Here is a 23429-nt window from a genome sequence, read left to right on the forward strand (position 1 = left end):
CAGTCCTGGTTTCCTGGTTTAGTCCTGGTTTCGTCCTAGTTTAGTTCTGGTTTAGTCCTGGTTTAGTCCTGGTTTAGTCCTGGTTTAGTCCTGGTTTAGTCCTGGTTTAGTCCTGGTTTAGTCCTGGTTTAGTCCTGGTTTAGTCTTCATTAAACACATGACTTTTGTTTGAATAATCCATACGTTTATTCACAGTGCATAGACAGAAATAACACAGAGGTAGACCGAGTTTTGTATTTCAAAAAAAAAAATAAAAAATAAAATAAAAAGTTAAATGCACAAAACTCTACAAAATTATTTACACATTTACAAAGCGTTTTGGGACAGACAGACGTTTTTCATTTAGTGCTTTGACCCTGAGAAACTTGGACTTTGGGAGTAGTTCTCAAGCTGTAGTGCGCTCCCCCTGGTGGAGCCCAGGAGTATTACAAGATTCAAGTCCTGCTTTCGTTTAGTGCTCTTTCCACTAGTCCTGTTTTAGTCCAGGATTAGTCTGTTTAGTCCTGGTTTAGTTCTGAAATACTCAAGGTAAATCCGTGTTTAGTCCTGGTTTAGTCCGAGTGACAGAGCCCCATTTTAGTCTTAGTTAAGTATTTCAATTTCTGTCCAGTAAGTCCTAGTTAAGTTTATCCCTGTTGTAGTCCTGGTTTAGTTCACAATTAGTCCAGTTTAAGTCTGAGTTTAGTTCTGGTAGCTTATAGGTCTGGTGAAGCCCATTTATGTCATAAATTAGTCCTGGTTTAGTCCAAGTTAAACCTGGTTTAGTGCTGGTTTTATTTATCTCTGTTGTAGTCCTGGTTTAGTCCACGTAAACCTGGTTTTGACCTGGTTTAGTCCTGGTTTTATTCATCCAGGTTATAGTTCTGGTTGAGTTCAAAATTAGTCCTGGTTTAGTCCAGTTTAAGTCTTAGCTTAATTCCCTTGAAGTCCATTTATGTCATAATTTAGACCTGGGATAGTCCTGGTTTTGATAGTCCTGGTCCAGGTGACTTAGTCCTGGTTTAGTCCAAGTTCATTTCTGGTTTGACCTGGTTTTATTTACGCTTATTGTAGTCCTGGTTTGGTTCCGACTTAGACCTAGTTTAGTCCTGGTTTAGTCCAGTTTCAAATCTTAGTTTAGTTCCCTGGTTTGGTTCTGTTGTTAGTCCTGTTAAAGTCCTGTTCTAGTCCGGTTGTGATCATGCTATAGTCCGGTTGTGATCCTATTGTGGTCCGGTTGTGATCCCATTCTAGTCTGGTTGTGATCCTGCTTTAGTCTGGTTGTGATCCTGCTTTAGTCTGGTTGTGATCCCGCTCTGGTCCGGTTGTGATCCCGCTCTGGTCTGGTTGTGATCCCGCTCTGGTCCGGTTGTGATCCCGCTCTGGTCCGGTTGTGATCCCGTTCTGGTCCGGTTGTGATCCTCAGTCCCTTTGCGTCATCACTACGAGCCCCAGTGGCTGTCTGACGTTGATGATGTCACGGCGGTGGACGGGCCGTTGACGCCGCTGACCACTTCCTGTGCGGTTTTACCCAGCATGCCTTGCACGTCGCACACGAAGCGGTAGACGTAGCGTTTCCCGGCCGTCTTGTGGATGATGTTTTTGTGGTAGTAGTAACGCAAACCACGACTGAGCTTCTCGTAGTTCATCTTCGGCTTGTTCTTACACTGACCCCAGCGCTTGGCCACCTGGAAGTACAAGTACAAGATTACTACTACTACTACTACTACTACTACTACTACTACTACTACTACTACTGCTGACCCAAACACTTGGCCACCTGGAAGTACAACAAATACACGACTACTACTACTACTACTACTACTACTACTACTACTACTGACCCTAGCGCTTGTCCACCTGGAAGTACAAATACAAGATTACTACTACTACTACTACTACTACTACTACTGACTACTTGGCCACTACTACTTACTACTACTACTACTACTACTACTACTGACCCCAGCGCTTGGCCACCTGGAAGTACAAGTACAAGATTACTACTACTACTACTACTACTACTACTACTACTACTACTGACCCAAACACTTGGCCACCTGGAAGTACAACAAATACACGACTACTACTACTACTACTACTACTACTACTACTACTACTACTGACCCCAGCGCTTGTCCACCTGGAAGTACAAGTACAAGATTACTACTACTACTACTACTACTACTACTACTACTACTACTACTACTACTACTGACCCCAGCGCTTGGCCACCTGGAAGTACAAGTACAAGATTACTACTACTACTACTACTACTACTACTACTACTACTACTACTACTGAACCAAACACTTGGCCACCTGGAAGTACAAGTACAAGATTACTACTACTACTACTACTACTACTACTACTACTACTACTACTACTGACCCCAGCGCTTGGCCACCTGGAAGTACAAGTACAAGATTACTACTACTACTACTACTACTACTACTACTACTACTACTACTACTACTGACCCACGCTACCTGGAAGTACAAGTACAAGATTACTACTACTACTACTACTACTACTACTACTACTACTACTACTACTACTACTACTACTACTACTACTACTGACCCCAGCGCTTGGCCACCTGGAAGTACAAGTACAAGATTACTACTACTACTACTACTACTACTACTACTACTGACCCCAGCGCTTGGCCACCTGGAAGTACAAGGACAAGATTACTACTACTACTACTACTGCTACTACTACTGCTGCAACTACTGCTAATACTACTACTACTACTACTACTACTACTACTACTACTACTACTACTACTACTACTACTACTGCTGCTACTAAAGACCCCAGCGCTTGGCCACCTGGAAGTACATGAAGTACATGAATGCCTCAGGACTAGCCCCAGATCAGTATTCGTAGGTCAGTCTCCTCTCGTGAGGGTTTCTCTGTTGAAGTCGTTTGTAAAATGTGAAAACATGAATCATGAGCTGTGAACTTTAAAACCCTGTGAATTGGTTGAACTGTTTGAGTTGTGTACGTGAGGCACAAAGGACTGAAGAATGAACACTGAGCGTGGGAACAGTTCTTGTTCTTGAGTCGTGGTTTATTTGGGTTTCTGTTTACGCCTGAGCTCAACATGACCTATATTTGGTTTGACCACAAGGGGGCAGTGTGGAGTCAAACTGGGTGCATGGGTGCATGGGTGACAGGAGGGCGCATGTTTTTACTTTTCTATCAGTCTAGCCTCCACTATTCTGCTTTTCCCATATTACTGGGCATCCACCCTCTCCAATCACAATTAATAACATTCAATTATTTTATGTGATATTTGATTCCATGAAAAAAAAAAAAAAAAGGTTTCAATCTTTAGCTCCACTCAAAAGCTGCTCAAAAATGTATTGTCTCCATGGGGTCTTGTTCTGTGTAAAAGCTGTTAAGCCTGTAGTTTAGGTGTAGTTAGGGCTTCTTAATTTAGACCTGGTCTAGTCCTGGTTTAGTCCTGGTTTAGTCCTAGGGTAGTCCTGGTGTAGTCCTGGTTTAGTCCTGGTGTAGTCCTGAATTAGTCCTGGTTTAGTCCTAGTTTAGTCCTGGTGTAATCCTGATTTAGTCCTGGTGTAGTCCTGGTTTAGTCCTGGTATAGTCCTGGTTTAGTCCTGGTGTAGTCCTGATTTAGTCCTGGTTTAGTCCTAGTTTGGTCCTGGTGTAATCCTGATTTAGTCCTGGTTTAGTCCTAGTTTAGTCCTGGTGTAATCCTGATTTAGTCCTGGTGTAGTCCTGGTTTAGTCCTGGTATAGTCCTGGTTTAGTCCTGGTGTAGTCCTGATTTAGTCCTGGTTTAGTCCTAGTTTAGTCCTGGTGTAATCCTGATTTAGTCCTGGTTTAGTCCTAGTTTAGTCCTGGTGTAATCCTGATTTAGTCCTGGTTTAGTCATAGTTTAGTCCTGGTTTAATCCTGGCGTAGTCCTGGTTAAATCCTGGTTTAGTCCTGGTGTAGTCCTGGTTTAGTCATAGTTTAGTCCTGGTTTAGTCCTGGTGTAGTCCTGGTGCAGTCCTGGTTTAGTCATAGTTTAGTCCTGGTTTAGTCCTAGTTTAGTCCTGGTGTAATCCTGATTTAGTCCTGGTTTAGTCATAGTTTAGTCCTGGTTTAGTCCTGGTTAAGTCCTGGTTTAGTCCTGGTGCAGTCCTGGTTTAGTCATAGTTTAGTCCTGGTTTAGTCCTGGTTTAGTCCTGGTGTAGTTCTGGTGTAGTTCCTGTGTTGCCGTCGGTTCTTATTGCGTTTAGAAGCTGCTCTCCCTGTAGTTCAAACTCTCCATCTGTTTTCTGAAGCTCTGTGGACGGAGCGTTACCTCCGAGGGGTCGGACATCTTGAACTCCCAGCCGTCTCCAGTCCACGAGATGAAGCTTTGACACGAGGCGTCGAGGAGAAGCTCCAGGAGGAACTGCCACAGCTGGATCGGACCAGAGCCTGAGCCGGAAAACAGCAACATTTAAAGAGGGGAGGTTTCTACCAAGTTATAACATTCTCTCATCAAAAAAAAAAAAAAAAAAAAAAAAAAAGGTCTGAAGAGGTTTTTGATGTCATCCGTACATGTTTGAGTCATTTAGAGATCTCTCAATCTATCTCTCCTGGGTCAGATGCCCTCCCTATGTGTCAGATGCCCTCCCTATGTGTGTCAGATGCCCTCCGTGTGTGTCAGATGCCCTCCCATGTGTGTGTCAGATGCCCTCCCATGTGTGTGTCAGATGCCCTCACGTGTGTGTCAGGTGCCCTCCCTGTGTGTGTCAGATGCCCTCCTCGTGTGTGTCAGATGCCCTCCCTGTGTGTCAGATGCCCTCCCATGTGTGTCAGATGCCCTCCCTATGTGTGTCAGATGCCCTCACGTGTGTGTCAGATGCCCTCCCGTGTGTGTCAGATGCCCTGTGTGTGTGTCAGGTGCCCTCCGTGTGTGTGTCAGATGCCCTCACGTGTGTGTGTCAGATGCCCTCCCGTGTGTGTCAGATGCCCTGTGTGTGTGTCAGGTGCCCTCCGTGTGTGTGTCAGATGCCCTCACGTGTGTGTGTCAGGTGCCCTCCCGTGTGTGTCAGATGCCCTGTGTGTGTGTCAGGTGCCCTCCCGTGTGTGTGTGTGTGTCAGATGCCCTCCTCATGTGTGTCAGATGCCCTCCCTATGTGTGTCAGATGCCCTCACGTGTGTGTCAGATGCCCTACCTATGTGTGTCAGATGCCCTCCATGTGTGTCAGATGCCCTCACGTGTGTGTGTCAGATGCCCTCCCGTGTGTGTCAGATGCCCTGTGTGTGTGTCAGGTGCCCTCCGTGTGTGTGTCAGGTGCCCTCCGTGTGTGTGTCAGGTGCCCTCCGTGTGTGTGTCAGGTGCCCTCCGTGTGTGTGTCAGATGCCCTCCCCTGTGTGTCAGGTGCCCTCCCCTGTGTGTCAGGTGCCCTCCTCTGTGTGTCAGATGCCATCCCTGTGTGTCAGGTGCCCTCCCTGTGTGTGTGTGTCAGATGCCCTGTGTGTGTGTCAGATGCCCTCTGTGTGTGTGTCAGATGCCCTCCCGTGTGTGTGTGTCAGGTGCCCTCCCGTGTGTGTCAGATGCCCTCCCTGTGTGTCAGGTGCCCTCCCTGTGTGTGTGTGTCAGATGCCCTCCCGTGTGTGTGTGTCAGGTGCCCTCCCGTGTGTGTCAGGTGCCCTCCCGTGTGTGTCAGGTGCCCTCCATGTGTGTCAGATGCCCTCCGTGTGTGTCAGGTGCCCTCCCGTGTGTGTCAGTACCTGGATAGGCCGACATGGCAGCGACAGGCGTCTCTCTCTCCGCTCTGTGCGCCGACGTGGATGCGTTTTTGCGCTTGGCCACGCGGGGGCAGTACGAGTGGGCCGTCCCGGGACTGGAGCTGGGGTGCGGGGGTGCGGGGGGTGGTTAGCGTGCGGGGGGTGAGAGGGGGGAGGGGAGGCGAAGGAGGAGGGGGCGGAGTAATCGGGCCAGTAGTCCGGGCACGTGTAGGACTCGCCGACGGCTGAAAAACACACGGAGAACAGAGACACGGAAGAGATTAAGTGTGATTTTGTGCCGTAGTGTCGATTTATGTTTTCGAATTTTTCTGTTGCGACACCGAAATGTCACCATGTTTTACAATAATTTGGGCTTTTTAAATCTTATACATCATAAAAAATAAAAAACTTTGAAATAAGATACAAAGATAAAAGAAACAAATCTGCTGACTTCTGTGTTGGAAAACTGTGGTGCCCACTTATGTCATCATTTAGTCCTGGTTTAGTCCAAGTTAAACCTGGTTTTGGCCTGGTTTAGTCCTGGTTTTAGTCATCCCAGTTATAGTTCTGGTTGAGTTCAAAATAAGTCCAGGTTTAGTCCAGGTTTAGTCCAAGTTTAGTGCTGGTTTAGTTCAGGTTTAGTTCAAGTTCAGTCCTGGTTTAGTCCAGGTTTAGTCCAAGTTTAGTGCTGGTTTAGTCCAGGTTTAGTCCAGGTTTAGTTCAAGTTTAGTCCAGGTTTAGTCCAGGTTTAGTCCTAGTTTAGCTGGTAGCCTATAGGTCTGTTGAAGTCCACTTTCGTTTTATTCATCAGATTACATTTTAAATGAAGTACTTTTTTACTTTTACTCAAGTAGATTTTTAGATGGTTACTTTTACTTTTTCTTGAGCAGGATTTAAGTAAAGTAAAGATACTTTTACCAAATTACATTTTTCTGTTCTTTTTCCTCCTCTGATTATATATTTAAGGCTATTTAATATAAAGATTTGAGTGTTTGAGCAGAATCTGAGTGTCTAAATGAACTACACAGATTCATAAATGAGTTGAAATTGTTCATAACTAAAGTTTAAAGTTTGATCACCGTGTGCAAACAACATCAAACCCACATCTCTAATCCAAACAAATATGTTGTCAAACTAGGGAGATTAGGATTTGGCTTTATTGGATCTATCTAAGTGTAAACATAAGGCTGCCTGTTTCAAAGGGGTGGTGTGAATCAATAGACGACACTGTCGATTCAGGCTGCTGGAGCTCATTTTGACAGGGCAGCCCATTTCAGCTGAACACCGTTATAAAAAAAGCACGGTTTAGGAGAGTTTAGAGACAAAAGTGGGATAAGGTGGACAGAATGTTGTGAAGCTCGTCTTAATTTCCACTTGAGTTGGTTTTATGGTCGTGTTCACACATGTTCCTGTCCTGACCTGGTCCGGAGCTGATGGACGGGCTGGAGCTGTAGGGGCTGTGGCTGCACTCCGCGGCCGGGCTGAAGTGACTGTTCTGGGGGACGAGGCTCTGGTACGACAGCCCCGACCCTGGATCCTGGAAGGACTGCTCCACACTCACACCGTCTGGAAAATCACAGGTACAAACATGGTTATTCTCCTTCAAACTTCTGCTGTGTGCAAAGCAGAGAAGCACATCAAATGAGGCTAAAGACAATAGCCCAGATCCCCCCACTGCCACGCCCACCACTGCCACAGAAAATCTGACCACAGCAACAACATGCCACATGTATGTACAGTGTGTACTCAGAGGAAACTCAGCACAACAGTCACATCAGTCATTTTCAGATGAACACAGCTCAGTTAAAGAGCAAACACGTCCCCAGATGTCACAACCCAGCCACATTGTCAAATGTTAGACTTTTAGACGAAGCTTTTGCAAAAAACAATTCTAATGCATCTGTACATGTGAAAGTTCTATCAGCGGAAAGAATGAAATCACCTGAATCCATCAATACCACATGTTTTTCTATCCCAACTATCACCAAACTGGTCAAAAGGTGCAGCCAAGCAAAACAATTAATTATAATTAAAAAAACATTTTTACCCTTTGCTGTTTTTCCATCAAAGGTTTATTCCCAGTAAAAACCATGTACCATGTAAATGTACAGAAACAATCCTGCAAAAAATGTTTCTAGGAGAAAAGAGACACTCTACCTACATAAATGTACTGTCCTTGTGTATCAAAATGTGCTTTTATCTCAAGAAATGATTTATTCTGACTAAATCTGATGATGCCAATTGGCACATGGGTGGCACATGGGTGGCACATGGGTGGCACACGGGCAACACACTGGCACAGGACACCTGGACTTTTTCTACTAAAAAGAGTAAAATGTACATATTTTGTGATCCTCACATGTGATGGTCTCATGTTTTTACACTTCCTGTGTTTCAGAAGATACATCCAAAGTTTAAAGGGCAATTTTCAGTTTTAATTTTATATTTTTTGTCAGGTGAAATTGAAAATGTTGTATTTGAGTCTAATGTTCTTATTGCTAATGTTATATAATGTCATTATTTAACACCAGACAGAAAACACCGAGATCATCCATGTGGGCCTGAGAAAACCCACACTTTATATGTTTATACTTTTCACTTCCCGAGGATCTGACCAAACAAGGCCCAGCAAACGTTTCAATGTGAAACTGTGTCGTGGAGGTGAAAGATCTTAAACGTGTTGGAGGAGGAGAGCAGAGTTACAGGTGGAGGAAACTATGGAAACCAGCACAGTTCCATGGAAACAGAAAAGATAAAACCAGACTTCGGAACATTCTCCATAAAGATAGATAGGCCCTCCTCCAGACTAAATAACAGTCAGGTTTGTGGAGATGCAAGCCCGCTCACTGTAAGGCCACAAGTTTTTATTGTTTTTCAGAGCAATAAACCCAACCAAAATGAAAAACATGCTTTCACTGGACTCTACTTTTGGACTAAAACATTACATACTGTGGCTTTAATAAATATTGAGAAGTTTTTCAGGTTCATCCTGCTGGGGGTGTTCTGCCTGCATGTCTGTGGTGGAGTGTTCAGCAGTTTCCATGGTGACACAATGCACACATTCCCAAACACTGTCATTAAGTCAGTTCTCTCCGGCCAGATTGTGTTCAAATAAAACTTCAATTAAAGTCACAGCTTCAGACAGAGCGGTGCTTCTAGTTAGCGTCCCCAGGCGTATTTTAAAAAGTCTGGATTTCTCACCGTTTGGATACGAGCTCCACCAGCTGAAGTCCTGACACGCGTCCAGGTTGTAGAGTTGTCCGTCGGACAAATTCACTGCAAAAAACATAAAAGTCACTCAGAAAAGTCCAAAGTAAAACATGTGGACAATTCCCGAGTGGGACGTTTTCCGTGTGGGACGTTTTTCGTGTGGGACGTTTTCCGTGTGGGATGTTTTCCGTGTGGGACGTACCTTTGCCGCTGTAGACCTGGTTTGGTTTGGCCTGGATCTCGGTGAAACTGGACTCTGGTCCGGACTTACTGGGGTCTAACAGAAAAGACAGTTCTTCACCACCAAAGTCTAAAACACACAGAGCGACCACACCACAGAGTTAAACACAAACACCACAGAGTTAAACACAAACACCACAGAGTTAAACACAAACACCACAGAGTTAAACACAAACACCACAGAGTTAAACACAAACACCACAGAGTTAAACACCACAGAGTTAAACACCACAGAGTTAAACACCACAGAGTTAAACACCACAGAGTTAAACACAAACACCACAGAGTTAAACACCACAGAGTTAAACACCACAGAGTTAAACACCACAGAGTTAAACACAAACACCACAGAGTTAAACACCAAACACCACAGAGTTAAACACAAACACCACAGAGTTAAACACACAAAACACCACAGAGTTAAACACCACAAGAGTTAAACAGAGTTAAAAGTTAAACACACACAGAACACCACAGAGTTAAAACACAAACACCACAGAGTTAAACACCACACAAACACCACAGAGTTAAACACCACAGAGTTAAACACAACACCACAGTTAAACACACAAAACACAGAGTTAACACACACACCACAGAGTTAAACACAAACACCACAGAGTTAAACACAACACACCACAGAGTTAAACATAAACACACACAAAACACCACAGTTACAACACAGTTAACACCACAGAGTTAAACACAAACACCACAGAGTTAAACACAAACACCACAGAGTTAAATACAAACACCACAGGGTTAGTCCACAACAACACCTGCTCCTGTCTGCTCCTGTCTACACCTGTCTGCTCCTGTCTGCTCCTGTCTGCACCTGTCTGCACCTGTCTGCACCTGTCTGCTCCTCTGTCTCTGCACCTCTGGCTCTGCACCTGTCTGCTCTCCATCTCTGCTCCTGTCAGCTCCTTTAACACTGCACCTGTCTGCTCCTGTCTGCTCATCTGACTTTGCTCCTGTCTGCACCCGTCTGCACCTGTCTGCACCTGTCTGCACCTGTCTGCTCTGCTCCTCTCTGCTCACCTGTCTGCTGCCTGTCTGCTCACCTCTGTCTGCTGCACCTGTCTGCACCTGTCTGCTGTCTGCTGTCTGCTGTCTGCTCCTGTCTGTCTCTGTCTGAGTCTGTCTGTCCTGTCTGCTCGTCTCTCTGTCTGTCTGCCCCCCCCCATCTGCTCCTGTCCGTCCCTGTCAGTCCCTGTCGGCTCGTTTCCTGTCGTGTCCAACAGGAAAAGGTCTGTGTGGCGTTTAGTGTCCATTCAGCACGGGACATTTCAGCGCCGCTCTGTGAATGAGGAGACGAGGAAACGAGGGGGCAGAGGGGAGAGGGGGAGGAGAGGGAGAGCGAGGGAGGAGGAGAAAGAAGAAAAGAGAGAAGAAAGAGGAGTGGAGAGAGAGAAGATGAGGAGGAGGAGAAGAACGGGGTGAAGATGACTGGGGATGAAAAGGAGGAGAGGAAAGGAAAGGGTGAGGAGAGGGAGAGGAAGGAGGAGGAGGAGAAGGAGGAAGGAAGAGAGGAGGAAGGGAGAGAGAGGGAGAGGAGGAGAGCAGAGGAGAGGAAAGAAGAGGGGAGGAGAGGGAGAGGAGGAGGAGAGAGGAGGAGAGGTAGTGCAGGAGGAGAATGGATGGTCAAGAGGAGGAGGAAAAGAGGGGGAGGAGGAGGAGGAGAGGAAAGGCTGGAGCGGGGAGTGGACCGAGCAGCGCTAAATCTGTCCCAAAGGAAGTCTGCAACTCCTGATTACAGACACGCACCAACACCAGACTACAGACCAGACTAAACCAGGACTAAACCAGGACTAAACCAGGACTGAACCAGGACTAAACCAGGACTAAACCAGGACTAAACCAGGACTAAACCAGGACTAAAGCAGGACTAACCAGGACTAAGCAGGACTAAACCAGGACTGAACCAGGACTAAACCAGGACTAAAGGACTAAAGGACTAAACCAGGACTAAACCAGGACAAACCAGGACTAAACCAGGACTAAACCAGGACTAAACCAGGACTAAACCAGGACTAAACCAGGACTAAACCAGACTAAACAAAGACTAAACCAGGACTAAACCAGGACTAAAGACTAAACCAGGACTGAAAGGACTAACCAGGACTAAACCAGGACTAAACCAGGAAAACCAGGACTAAACCAGGACTAAACCAGGACTAAACCAGACTAAACCAGGACTAAACCAGGACTAAACCAGGACTAAACCAGGACTAAGGCAGGACTAAACCAGGACTAAACCAGGACTAAACCAGGACTAAACCAGGACTAAACCAGGACTAAACCAGGACTAAACCAGGACTAAACCAGGACTAAACCAGGACTAAACCAGGACTAAACCAGGACTAAACCAGGACTGAACCAGGACTAAACCAGGACTAAACCAGGACTGAACCAGGACTAAACCAGGACTAAACCAGATCTAAACCAAGACTAAACCAGGACTGAACCAGGACTAAACCAGATCTAAACCAGGATTAAACCAGGACTAAACCAGATCTAAACCAGGATTAAACCAGGACTAAACCAGGACTAAACCAGAACTAAAGCAGAACTAAACCAGGACTAAAGCAGGACTAAAGCAGGACTAAACCAGGACTAAACCAGGACTAAACCAGGACTAAGACTAAACCAGGACTAAAACCAGGACTAAACCAGGACTGGAAAACCAGGACTAAAAGCAGGACTAAACCAGGACTGAACCAGGACTAAACCAGGACTAAACCAGGACTAAAGGACCAAAGGACTAAAGCAGGACTAAACCAGGACTCAAGCAAGACCAAACCAGGACTAAAGCAGGACTAAAGCAGGACCAAACCGGGTTCTAAAGAAGAACTACACCAGGACTGAACCAGGACCAAACCGGGACTAAATCGGGTCTAAACCAGGGACAAATAGAGAACTGTACAGAGTAAATTTGGTTTTAAACCAGGATTAAAATAAAATTAACCCAGGACTAAACCAGGACTAAACCAGGACTAAACCAGGACTAAACCAGGACTAAACCAGTACTAAACCAGGACTAAACCAGGACTAAACCAATCCCAAGCTGGGACAAAACAAGAACTAGGACAGGACCAAACCAGGCACAAAAACTCGACTGTACAGAGTAAATCTGGTCCTAAACCAGAATTTAAATAAGGACTATGGACCAAACCAGGACTAAACCAGGACAAAACAAGGAGTAAAGCAAGACTGAACCAGAACTAAACCAGGACTAAATCTGGACTGGAGCAGACTGTTGGAGGCAGTGACAGTGGGTTTCCTGGTTTGAAGGACAGAGGAAACTCATCTGTCAGAGCTGCTCTTCTCGACACAAACATCTGACCCTGTCCCGGTCCTGTCCCGGTCCTGTCCCGGTCCTGTCCCGGTCCTGTCCTGGTCCTGTCCTGGTCCTGTCCCGGTCCTGTCCCGGTCCTGTCCCGGTCCTGTCCCGGTTCAGCTGTGAGGTGTAGTTCTGGTACAGTCCTCGTTCTGTCCAGTTTTAGTCCTGGTTCAGTCCTGGTTCAGTCCTGGTCTAGTCCTGGTTCAGTCCTGGTTTATGGACTGACCGTAGGCCGTGAAGTCCAGTCCGACAGGGACTTCTTGAGTCCTGTATTCTTCGCTGTAGAATCCACTTTGACAAATCTCCATCTGAAAAAGAATAAAACCAAAATGAACATTCACTTCATCAAACAAGAGGCAAAACACGACCTGGATTATAGGCCAAGTTTAGTCCTGGTTTAGTCCTGTTATAGTCCTGGTTTAGTCCGGGTTTAGTCCTGTTATAGTCCTGGTTTAGTCCTGGTTTAGTCCTGTTATAGTCCTGGTTTAGTCCTGTTATAGTCCTGGTTTAGTCCTGGTTTAGTCCTGTTATAGTCCTGGTTTAGTCCTGTTATAGTCCTGGTTTAGTCCTGGTTTGTGGCTGAAGTTTGTGAGTATTGAACATTCCGCTGTAAAACATTTGGATGATTGGTTTTGTCCTTGTGTAACGTGGACGTGATCTCCTCAGAGCTTCGTCACACTCTTTAGTCTGGTCGGGACTTGGATGTCAGACCTCTGGAAATACACAGCGGAGCAGCAGTGCCAAAACTGTGGTTGTGTCCCTGGGCAAGACACTTGAGCCACACAGTCTGCAGTGGGAGTGTTGAGGCAGGACCAGGTGCTTCAGGATTTGTGGATCTTGTGAACTGAGAACTTTTTGTACAAGGACCTGCTCTCCATCCTCAACTTTACTACTTATACAGTACATGAACCAAAGGAAACCAGGACTAAACCAGGACTAAACCAGGACTAAACCAGGACTAAACCAGGACTTAAATAGAGACCCAATCAGATCTAATCCAGAACTAAATCTGGCCTAAAAAAAAGACTAAACCAGGTCTAAACCAAGACTAAACCAGGTCTAAACCAGGTCTAACTCGGGTCTAAACTGAGACCCATTTAGGTCTAGGACTAAACTGAGACCCATTTAGGTCTAAACCAGGTCTAAATGAGGACAAAATCACGTCTAAACCAGATCTAAACTAGGATTAAACCAAGTCTAAACCAGGTCTAACTCTGGGTCTGAGTTTAGATCTGGTTTAGACCTATCAGGTCTAAACCAGATCTAAATAAGGTCTAAACCAGGATTAAATCAGGTCAGGTAAAAACCAGGTCTAACTCGGGTCTAAACCAGGACTAAACTGAGACCCAATCAGGTCTAAACCAGATCTAAACCAAGACTAAACCAGATCTAAATAAGATCTAAACCAGGATGAAATCAGATCTAAATCATGTATAAATCAGGTCTAACTTGGGTCTAAACCAGGTCTAAACACAGAGCACATGAGGCCTGAGTACTCAGGTCTGTATGAGCGAGTACTGAAATTATAATTTAACTGCAACAAATATGTCCATAATTTACAGATGTAGCGGAGTATCAATAAACTGTACTCAAGTAACATTACTCTAAAATAATATTACTCAAAGTACAAAGTATTTGTCCATGAAATGACTCAAGTAAGAATAAAAAGTATTTGAGGAAAGCACTACTGAGGTAAAAGTAACTTAAAGACGTGTCAGTATGAAACATGTGAAGGACAAAACATGAAATACTGCACAACATCTGGTGTTTTCAAAGAACAGACACAAAAATAGAGAATAAAATAAGAGTAAACGTATGCAGGTCGAAAATTACTCTAAAAAGTACAGTTTCTTAGTAAATGTGAGTACTCTGTCTTTTTAGTTGAAGTTCATGTTTGGTGTTGGTGTGATCCAGTGGTATTTTGGCCTCACCTTTCTCTTGCTGTCTCCGGGTTTGAGGGCCGTGTCCCAGTACATGTCCTGCGTAAACTCCGCGCGCAAACTGGAGACTTCACACTGTCGCCGTCCCCGCGTCCGGACTGGGATTATATACGGCCCGACGGGATCGCGCAGGAGGGACGGGAGCGCGCCTGACCACTGTGCGTCGTGACCCTCTCCTCCGCGCGCCACTCCCGTCTCCTCACGAGCCCCAAGTGTCCAGCGCGTCCCACAAGTCCATTCATTAAAGTCCAAAGAGAGAAGCAGACCACGAGAAAACTTGAAATAACAAAAGTAAAACATAAACCAGCCTCAAAGGGTTCGTATAGTTTCTGATCTCTTTTCTAAAGTTGTTTCCTGATCACAAACACACCTGGAGTTGTGTTTTGTTTCATTCACACATGTTTAACACACAAACCCTGCATATTTTGGATAAACTCTTCTCTCAAACGGAAAACGCACCGTTCCACTTTGTGTTTTTAAACTCCAAACCCCAAACAGTCTGGACGAAACATTAAAAGGCTCTAAAACAATTTACACATTTAAAAACACACATATTTATAAGATTTATGCGACCAGAATTCTAGAGAAATACAGAGAAATACAATAAATCATTTTACCTCATGGAATTTACAGATTAACGAAAAAATAAAAAAAAAAGTGTGTGTATTTATAAACCAATACGTATGAATACTAACATGTACATGGTCAGTGTGTGTGTCTGTGTGTGTGTGTGTCTGTGTGTGTGTGTGTCTGTGTGTGTATGTGTGTATGTGTGTGTTTGTAGACCAAAATAATGAAGTATTTACTCTTTCCTGATAAGTTTTGTGTTGTTTTCTGTCAAAAGTTCTGCGTCTTGTCTCCTGTTCTGTATGTCAACAGGGTTTGGCAAAACTTCAGAACTTTGGCAAAAACCACTTCGGTCTGTAGAAGAAGTTTATGTATGATTCAGTTTGTAGAATATGATGTATGATTATGTTAACTGACCGAAGAAAATAAACTAACTAAAAATTCTGGATCATTTCAGCCCTGGGATTGCCAATCTCTGCTGAACTAACTTGAAATCTACCACGACATGAAATGTGTGAATGACACAGAACACAAGTCCAGGTCTGTTTGTGATGAAGTTACAACATTAGAACAAGTTTAAAAATTCGTAAATAACGGGATTTTCATTGTGACCATTCCATGTGTAAAATGTCACTCGGAGATAAATAAATGTGTATTAAACGACACATTTAAAAAGAATTCACTACAAAAATATACATGTATACTCAAGGCCTGTGATTTGAAACCTTCGTTGTTTTTTTAACAGGCACAAAAACACTTTTACGCATGAGCGCGGATTGTTTTCTCACTGTAGTTTTATTGAGTGTTTGGATTCACTTATCTGCGGTTGAGCTTCTTACAGTCATAAATACAACACTTCACACCACCACGCGACTTTACGATGGCATGGTAAAAACCTGTTCACTTAAAAGTTTAAAAAGTAAAAAAAACAACAACAACCAACCAAACAAAAAAAAACAAAAAAAAAAACATAAAGGTTTCGAAGAGGTGGTAGTCAAAGGAGGACAAGACCAGAGGGAACGTTATGAATTAGGCTAAATTAAAAATAAAGCACGACCTATAGATCTACTTTTACGCACAGACAGGCGCAGTGTCCAAATGCCTGGTTCCAACTTGTTTAAAACTGTGCGTAAAACCTCCCCAAACAAACAAACAAACAAACAAACATAAAGGTTTCGAAGAGGTTGTGGATAAAGAGTTAAGAAGTTGGTTTGACAAACACATCAAAAATAAAACACGACTTATAGATTTAATTTTACGCACAGACAGGCGCAGTGTCCAAACGCCTGGTTCCATTTTATTTAAAGCCGTGCGTAAAACCTCCCCAATCTACAAAACATAAAGGTTTCGAAGAGGTTGTGGTCAAAGGAGGACAAGACCAGAGTTAAGAAGTTGGTTTGACAAACACATTAAAAATAAAACACGGCCTATAGATTTATTTTTACGCACAGACATGCGCAGTGTCCAAATGCCGGTTCCGTCTAGTTGAAAGTCATGCGTAAAACCTCCCCAAACAAAACAAAAAAAAACAAAACCAAAAAAACAACAAAAAACATAATGGTATCGAAGAGGTTGTGGTCAAAGGAGGACAAGACCAGAGGGGACGTTAAGAAGTTGGTTTGACTAACACATTAAAAATAAAACACGGCCTATAGATTTATTTTTACGCACAGACAGGTGCACTGTCCAAATGCCTGGTTCCATTTTGTTTAAAGTCATGCATAAAACCTCCCCAAAACAAAAAAACAAAACAAAACATAAAGGTATAGAAGAGGCTGTGGTCAAAGGAGGACAAGACCAGAGTTAAGAAGTTGGTTTGACAAAAAACAAAAAAACAAAGAAAAAACACGAACTATAGATCTACTTTTACGCACAGTGTCAAAATGGCTGGTTCCATTTTGTTTGAAGTCGTGCGTAAAACCTCCCCAATCTTGTGGTCAAAGGAGGACAAGACCAAAGTTAAGAAGTTGGTTTGACAAACACATTTTTAAAAAAAAAACAACAACAACAACAACACGAACTATAGATCTACTTTTACGCACAGTGTCCAGATGTCTGGTTCCATTTTGTTTAAAGTCGTGCGTAAAACTTCCCCATTCCCCGCTCCTCCGTGATCCCTCCGCCTCTTCCCTGGCCCTCTCCTCCTCCCCTCCTCCTCCCCTCCTCCTCCTCCTCTCGTTAATCACCGCGCTCTGTAACTCGACTCCAGCTGTGCGCCAATCACGACTCCGCGGTTCCCAGATGCGCTGTTTGTTTAGACAAGGCCGGGGCTTATCTCGGGCGGCCAGTCGTGCAGTGATTGTGCGCACTGAGTCTCGGCTCGTGTTTTTACTGCGGGGCCATTGTTTTAGCGAGTGCGCGCTAAAGATACGGCGGCTCAAGTTCGGTCATTAAGAGCGGTCCGTCGCCCCGCCCACCGCCGCCCGCTGCCCATTCACTACAACTCTAATGGAGTTCTGATGGAGAGAGGGGAGAGTGTTAACCCACCAGTGTCAAACTATAAAAGCTGGACAGGGTTGGACCAAGACTTAAACAGACTCAAGACGAGACGCTCCAATGAACAAAACTAAAAACTACTTCTTCTGTAGTTTACTGACATAAAAAAAGATATTTTATGTGTAAAAATTGCCAAAGCTGTACATATTTGGGTCATAAAAATCTGAAAAATGGATTAGTATTTTAAAGAGGGATCACGTCTATTTTGAAATAAGGTTCCATTTAACTGGAATCACTGAAGTCACTGGACCATGTCGGTGTTTCTCTGTCATATGATGAGAATAAACTGATCAAAACAGAAAAAAAGACTAATCCAGGACTAACCCAGGACTTCAATAAGAAAGAAATCCAAAGTAAAAAAAACAAAACAAACATGCATACAATATAAAAATATAGAAATGGACTAACCGAGGTCTAAACTTGAAACTCGAACTGGATCTGAGTAATTAAAACTTCTAAACCAGGACTAAACCAGGACTAAACCAGGTCTAAACCAGGTCTAAACCAGGACTAAACCAGGACTGAACTAGGGCTAAACCAGGACTGGACCAGGATTAAACCAGGACTAAATCAGGACTAAACAAGGACTAAATCAGATCTAAACCAAGACAAAACCAGGACTAAACCAGGACTAAACTAGGGCTAAACCAGGACTGGACCAGGACTAAACCAGGACTAAATTAGGACTAAACCAGGACTAAACTAGGGCTAAACCAGGACTGGACCAGGAAAAAAACAGGACTAAATGAGGACTAAACCAGGTTTAAACCAGGACTAAACTAGGGCTAAACCAGGACTGGACCAGGACTAAACCAGGACTAAATCAGGACTAAACAAGGACTAAATCAGGATTAAACCAAGACAAAACCAGGACTAAACCAGGACTAAACTAGGGCTAAACCAGGACTGGACTAGGACTAAACCAGGACTAAATTAGGACTAAACCAGGACTAAACCAGGATTAAACCAAGACAAAACCAGGACTAAACCAGGACTAAACCAGGACTAAACTAGGGCTAAACCAGGACTGGACCAGGAAAAAACAGGACTAAACCAGGACTAATCCAGGACTAAATCAGGGCTAAACCATGCTCTTGCAGAGTAACAGTGGGAAATACAGAGAGTCATGGGATATGAGCCAGAAAGTCACCTTCATGATTCCATGGCAACAGAAAGTTAAAACCATACTGCGGAACATTCTCCCTACACATTTTACGACATACTGTGCAAGATTACAGTTAAAGGAAAAGCATTTCCACGGAAACAAACAGAAGACCCTCCTCCCGGTCAAGTAAGAGTCAGGTTTGTGGAGATGCGAGCCCGCTCACAGTAAGGACACGTGTTTTTTCTGTGTGTTTCAGTTCAATAAAACATCCAGACTGAAAAAAAAAAGACGCACTACGGCTTTAAAAATAACAGTTGTGTATGATTGGCTGATCTGAGGAGGTTTATCTGAGTTTACAGCAGCTCTGATCTGATAAGACTCTGCAGCTTCTGGGCCCACTATGTCCTGATGTGTTCTGTGTGGTTTCCTGGAGTTGTGTTTTGTTTCATTCACACATGTTTAACGCACAAACCCGCTTCATGACACGCCCTAAAGCTCACAAGAGGACACTTTGAACGCCGAGCTGGAGACAGGTGAGAGCGTCAGGTGGAGTTTGCTGTGGAAGTGTCAGGTGCAGATGTGCTGAGCCGGTTTATGGTTCACGTGTCTAGAATTTCAACTCAGCGTCTTCTCTGTGGTGGAAGGGGAGTCATTCAAAAACACTGACGCAAGAACAGTTTGTGTGAGTTTGTGTGAGTTTGTGTGAGTTTGTGTGAGGAGACAAATGTCACACGATAAACATGACCAAGTTATGGACTAAGAGGACAGACCTGAGAATTGGATGAGTTAGATCAGACCTGGACGTTGCACTTGAAAAACAGCCCTGAAAAAAAATAAAAAAAAAAAAATAAAATAAATAAATAAATAAATAAAAAAAAACTTGGAAAACAACTGAATAAAAAAAAAAAAAAAAACATAAATAAATAAAATAATCAAATAATAAATGAAAAAAATAAAAAATAAAAAACATAATTAAAAAATAAAATAAAATAAAATAAAATAATGGTAAGTTAAAATGGCTTAAATTAAACACTTTATTTGAGTCAATTCAACTTGACAAGTCAATAAATCTACCAGTGGAATAAATGTGTCTTTTCTTAATTCAAGCAACATTTGATTTTGTTTCTTATTTTAACTGAAAAAAAAGTTTTTAGTTTTTCCAGGACTAAACCAGGACTAAAACTAAACCAGGACAAAACCAGAACTAAACCAGGACTAAACCAGAACTAAACCAGGACTAAAACTAAACCAGCACCAAACCAGGACTAAACCATTGCTAAACCAGGACTAAAAATAAACCAGGACTAAACCAGGACTGAACCAAGAGTTGGATTTTGAACATTTGACTTCATTTGAGCTTCAACTTGACAAGTAAAATGATCCACAAAGTGTGTTTTTCTTCATTCAAGCAACATTCAATTTTGTTTCATATTTTAAGAGCAAAAAGTTGTTATTTTTCTTATTTTCAGTGCAGCAAGAAGTATTTTCATATTTTAAGTACTAAAAGTCTTGTTCCATTAGCAGATCATTTTACTCGTCATGTGAAATTTACTCAAATCATGATAAAACTTTCTTAATTCCAGTCATCTGAACGTGACTAGATTTTATTTTTTACAGTGAGTACATCTTCTGAGTTACATACAGTCATTTGTCTAACTCTGACCAACCTGTTTAAACTCATTTGGAATCACAAATTAAACGTATTTTATAATTTGACCTCATGCATGAACTAAAACTGTGTTGCTTTTATTTAAGAGGGTTTTTTTTTAAATGTCATTTTTTGTTCGGCAGTTTCACTTTTTCATTGTTTAGTCAGAACATAAACTCTGATCAGTCTGAGCAGCTCGTCCAAACAATATTTTCTGCTTTTTATAAAGAAATGCAAGTAATATTATGCAGGATTGATCATTACATGTAGAATAGATTTATTTCCAGAACTGTGTGAGTAAATGAGCGTCTTATCTTCATATTCTGGTTCAGTAAAGTGATAAAAACATTCATACACAGTTAGTTCTTTGTCATCTGATCCACTACAGTCATTATTGTTTAGAAGTTGGATCAGGAGGAGAAATCAGACTACAGACTTCACACAGACTTAGCGCCCCCCCAAGGTTTGTGAGGGAACTACACGTGTTACAGACCCGAGGCCCAAGACTCGCACTGACTCTGCTCATGTTTGTTCGAGGGTGAAGTACAGTTCTGTCGAAACGTTACGGCATTTAAAGAAAACACTGCACATCTATTTGTACATAAATATATTTAAAATGTTGCATTTAGTGTTTAGGGAGTCTTCCTGGAATCTGGAATGAACTTGAACTAGAATTATATTATGCGTCTGGTTCTAACGTAAGCACATTTTAGACCAGGAAAAAAATAGGCAATGACAAATAGGAATGTGCAAAAATATCAACATATCGATATATCGTATCGTTTAAAGTGATGTTACAGTATCTATATCGTGGGCTGCTGTATTGACATGTTGCCAAGTGTATTTTTATACTTATATATTTCACTAAATTATTTTGTTACAGTCTACAGTCTATTTTGCTACAGTTTTGTTGTTTGTTTAGAGCAAGAGTGTCAAACTCAAATCCACAGAGGGACAAAATTAAAAACTGGGACTAAGTCTTGGGCCAAACTAAATATTTATTGAAGATTTTCAACAACATCTGCATGTTTTCTCTTCTTTAGAGATCTGTAGTGTTAAACCTTTTCTTATTCAAATACATGTTTAAATAATAGTTTTGCTTAAACACTGAATCCAGAACAGAATATAAAATAATAATAACATTTTAAATAAAAAATGTCTCTTTAATCTCTCTGTGTGTGGCGAGCAGATCTAATACAGATTTGATATGATCTCACGGGCCAAATATAATTATATTGTGGTCCAAATTTGGCCCCCGGGCCTGAGTTTGACATGTCTGGTTTAGAGGAAGGAAACTCGTTGACAATTTTACTGTTTTGAGGATTAAAATACATCAAAGCCATGATTTAGCTTTTATTTTTTATTGAACTGTATCAAATCGATTTGGAATATATCGTATCAAATTGCACTGTATGTATCGTATCTGCAACTTAATGATCCCAGCTCTAATGACACATGATCAAACAACCCATCCAACAAGGCTCTTGTGCCAATTATAAAAGACATTCTAAAATGAAAAGATCAGATCTTTTTTTTTTTTTAACATGTCAATATTTTTAAGAAGACATAACAAAGATAATATTATTTAGTCTTTAGACTTGGCAACAAAAACAGACTTTGCTGTTTAAACTTTACTCTAATTTTCATTCTCCAGTTTACTCAGATCAAGTACAGTTCTAAAAAATAAAATAATAAAGAGAGTTTAAATAGTAGATTTCTTGTGTTTGGAGCGTGATTGTGAGCGCAGATTTGGAGCTGCACTTTTACACTTTCTAGTAAGAGTCCCCAGTTCGCCTGTGAGGCCGGGGCGAGTGTGTCACACCCGGAGAGAGAGAGAGAGAGAGTATCCGGTGCGGACTGCGCGCTCTATGCCACAAAGTGCAATACTCTGCGCCACGGCGGCTCCCTCTGCGTCACAGCCCGGGCCTCTCCAAACCAAACCAAAACGCTGCGTAAAAGTTCACCAAGTCTTCTCCAAAAGCGACTAAATGCGCACAGCTCGCCGCGATGGACTGCACCATAAAGGTAAGGCCGTGTGAGTGCGTGAGCCCGCTCTGTGTATGTATGTGTGTGTGCGCGCGTGCGTGGGCCGTGCGCGCTCCCCACTCTTTCCTTCTTGTACAAAATTTCCCCTTCCTTCCCGTTCGTGGTGTATGTGGCTCTATAATAACACAACTAACCGCTTCATCTTTACACTCGCTTTTTTACTTCTTTAAGGCGCGTTTCGGGACGTGCTGCAGCAGCGGCCTTTTCTCTTTTCACTTCAAACTCTCTCGTTTTTACCCCGCGGGGCCTTGAACTCGCCACGGCCTGAGCAAACATCACAAACATCACGTATCGCAGCGCTGTTTCTTCTCCGTGTTTTGGATTGTAAAATGAGCCGTTCTGAAGGATGCTCTTGAATGCACCTGTCCGTAAACGCACCCCGGGAGCGCGCCACGAGCCACGGACTGACAGCGTGATCCACTGCAGGTAAACGGGGCTGGGTTTGTGAAGAAAACGTGAACGTGCTTGTAAAAAACACTGTAAATTCTCTGTAAAGTTATTTTTAAAAACGCTAAAAAACAGAGGCGTGTCACCGAAGCAAAAGGAGAAAACACAACAGCCTTTTATTACGTTCCACCAGCATATTTATTATTGTTGTACATTTCAAATCAAAATGGCGGGTGTTCTTGCTTTTAAACTCGCTGTTCAAATATATTTACCCTTAATTGTTTTGTGCCGAACAGGCTTTTACGCACGCAGGCCTCGTTCGCTCATTTATCGCTTTTTCTTTTTTACGCACTTCTAAACTCTTGTTGTTCTTTGCGTAATAATAATGACAAACATGTTACCTAACGGAACTAGTGTCTGTTTTTTGCTGTTTCAAACCTTCTTGCAAAATATTTCACATGCAACGCGCCAGGGCCTTGTTTTTTTGCGGAACTAGACGTTTTAAGTTCACATTTGCGTGGCGCGGACGTGTGTTTTGTCTCTTTTTACATGTTGGTGAGTAGTTTTTTTGGGGGGGCGAGCGGCGCGCTGCAGGAGCACACACTGTTCGCTGCGATGTCTCTGCGGTCCGTGGTTATTTTGAGCGTAAAAAAAGTTGCAGCTCGTCAGGTGTCGTTTATCGAAGCGCAACAGACTTCCGGTTTGAGACCGTGGCGCGTTTCCGCAGCCGCAA

At 43.0% G+C, this 23429-nt stretch overlaps 2 protein-coding genes across 5 annotated transcripts in view; one reads left to right on the forward strand and one right to left on the reverse strand.

Annotated features, from left to right (window-relative positions):
• Nucleotides 1-224: 224 nt before the first annotated feature.
• On the reverse strand, nt 225-14510 carry etsrp (ETS1-related protein). Its single transcript, XM_055163357.1, has 9 exons — nt 14439-14510; nt 12734-12815; nt 9127-9234; nt 8916-8990; nt 7134-7280; nt 5872-5959; nt 5718-5836; nt 4297-4415; nt 225-1667 (listed from the first exon to the last, which is right to left on the reverse strand). Exons 1-9 carry the CDS (start codon nt 14481-14483, stop codon nt 1422-1424), a joined length of 1029 nt encoding a protein of 342 aa, XP_055019332.1. The 5' UTR covers nt 14484-14510; the 3' UTR covers nt 225-1421.
• A 7591-nt stretch (nt 14511-22101) lies between these two features.
• The window catches only part of fli1rs (Fli-1 proto-oncogene, ETS transcription factor-related sequence), a 61574-nt gene continuing 60246 nt past the window's right edge, over nt 22102-23429 (forward strand). For 2 of the 4 annotated variants that reach the window (XM_055163296.1, XM_055163294.1), the window contains exon 1: nt 22102-22288. In XM_055163296.1, the coding sequence (XP_055019271.1) occupies nt 22271-22288 (18 nt within the window). In that variant the 5' untranslated portion in view covers nt 22102-22270. Of the gene's footprint in view, nt 22289-22383; nt 22736-23429 lie in introns of those variants that run through there. The other 2 variants (XM_055163293.1, XM_055163295.1) reach the window with 2 other exon arrangements.

The sequence above is a fragment of the Boleophthalmus pectinirostris genome, unplaced genomic scaffold, assembly GCF_026225935.1.
Source record: "Boleophthalmus pectinirostris isolate CB_2022bp ecotype Guang Dong unplaced genomic scaffold, ASM2622593v1 HiC_scaffold_6, whole genome shotgun sequence".
Classification (NCBI taxonomy): domain Eukaryota; kingdom Metazoa; phylum Chordata; class Actinopteri; order Gobiiformes; family Gobiidae; genus Boleophthalmus; species Boleophthalmus pectinirostris.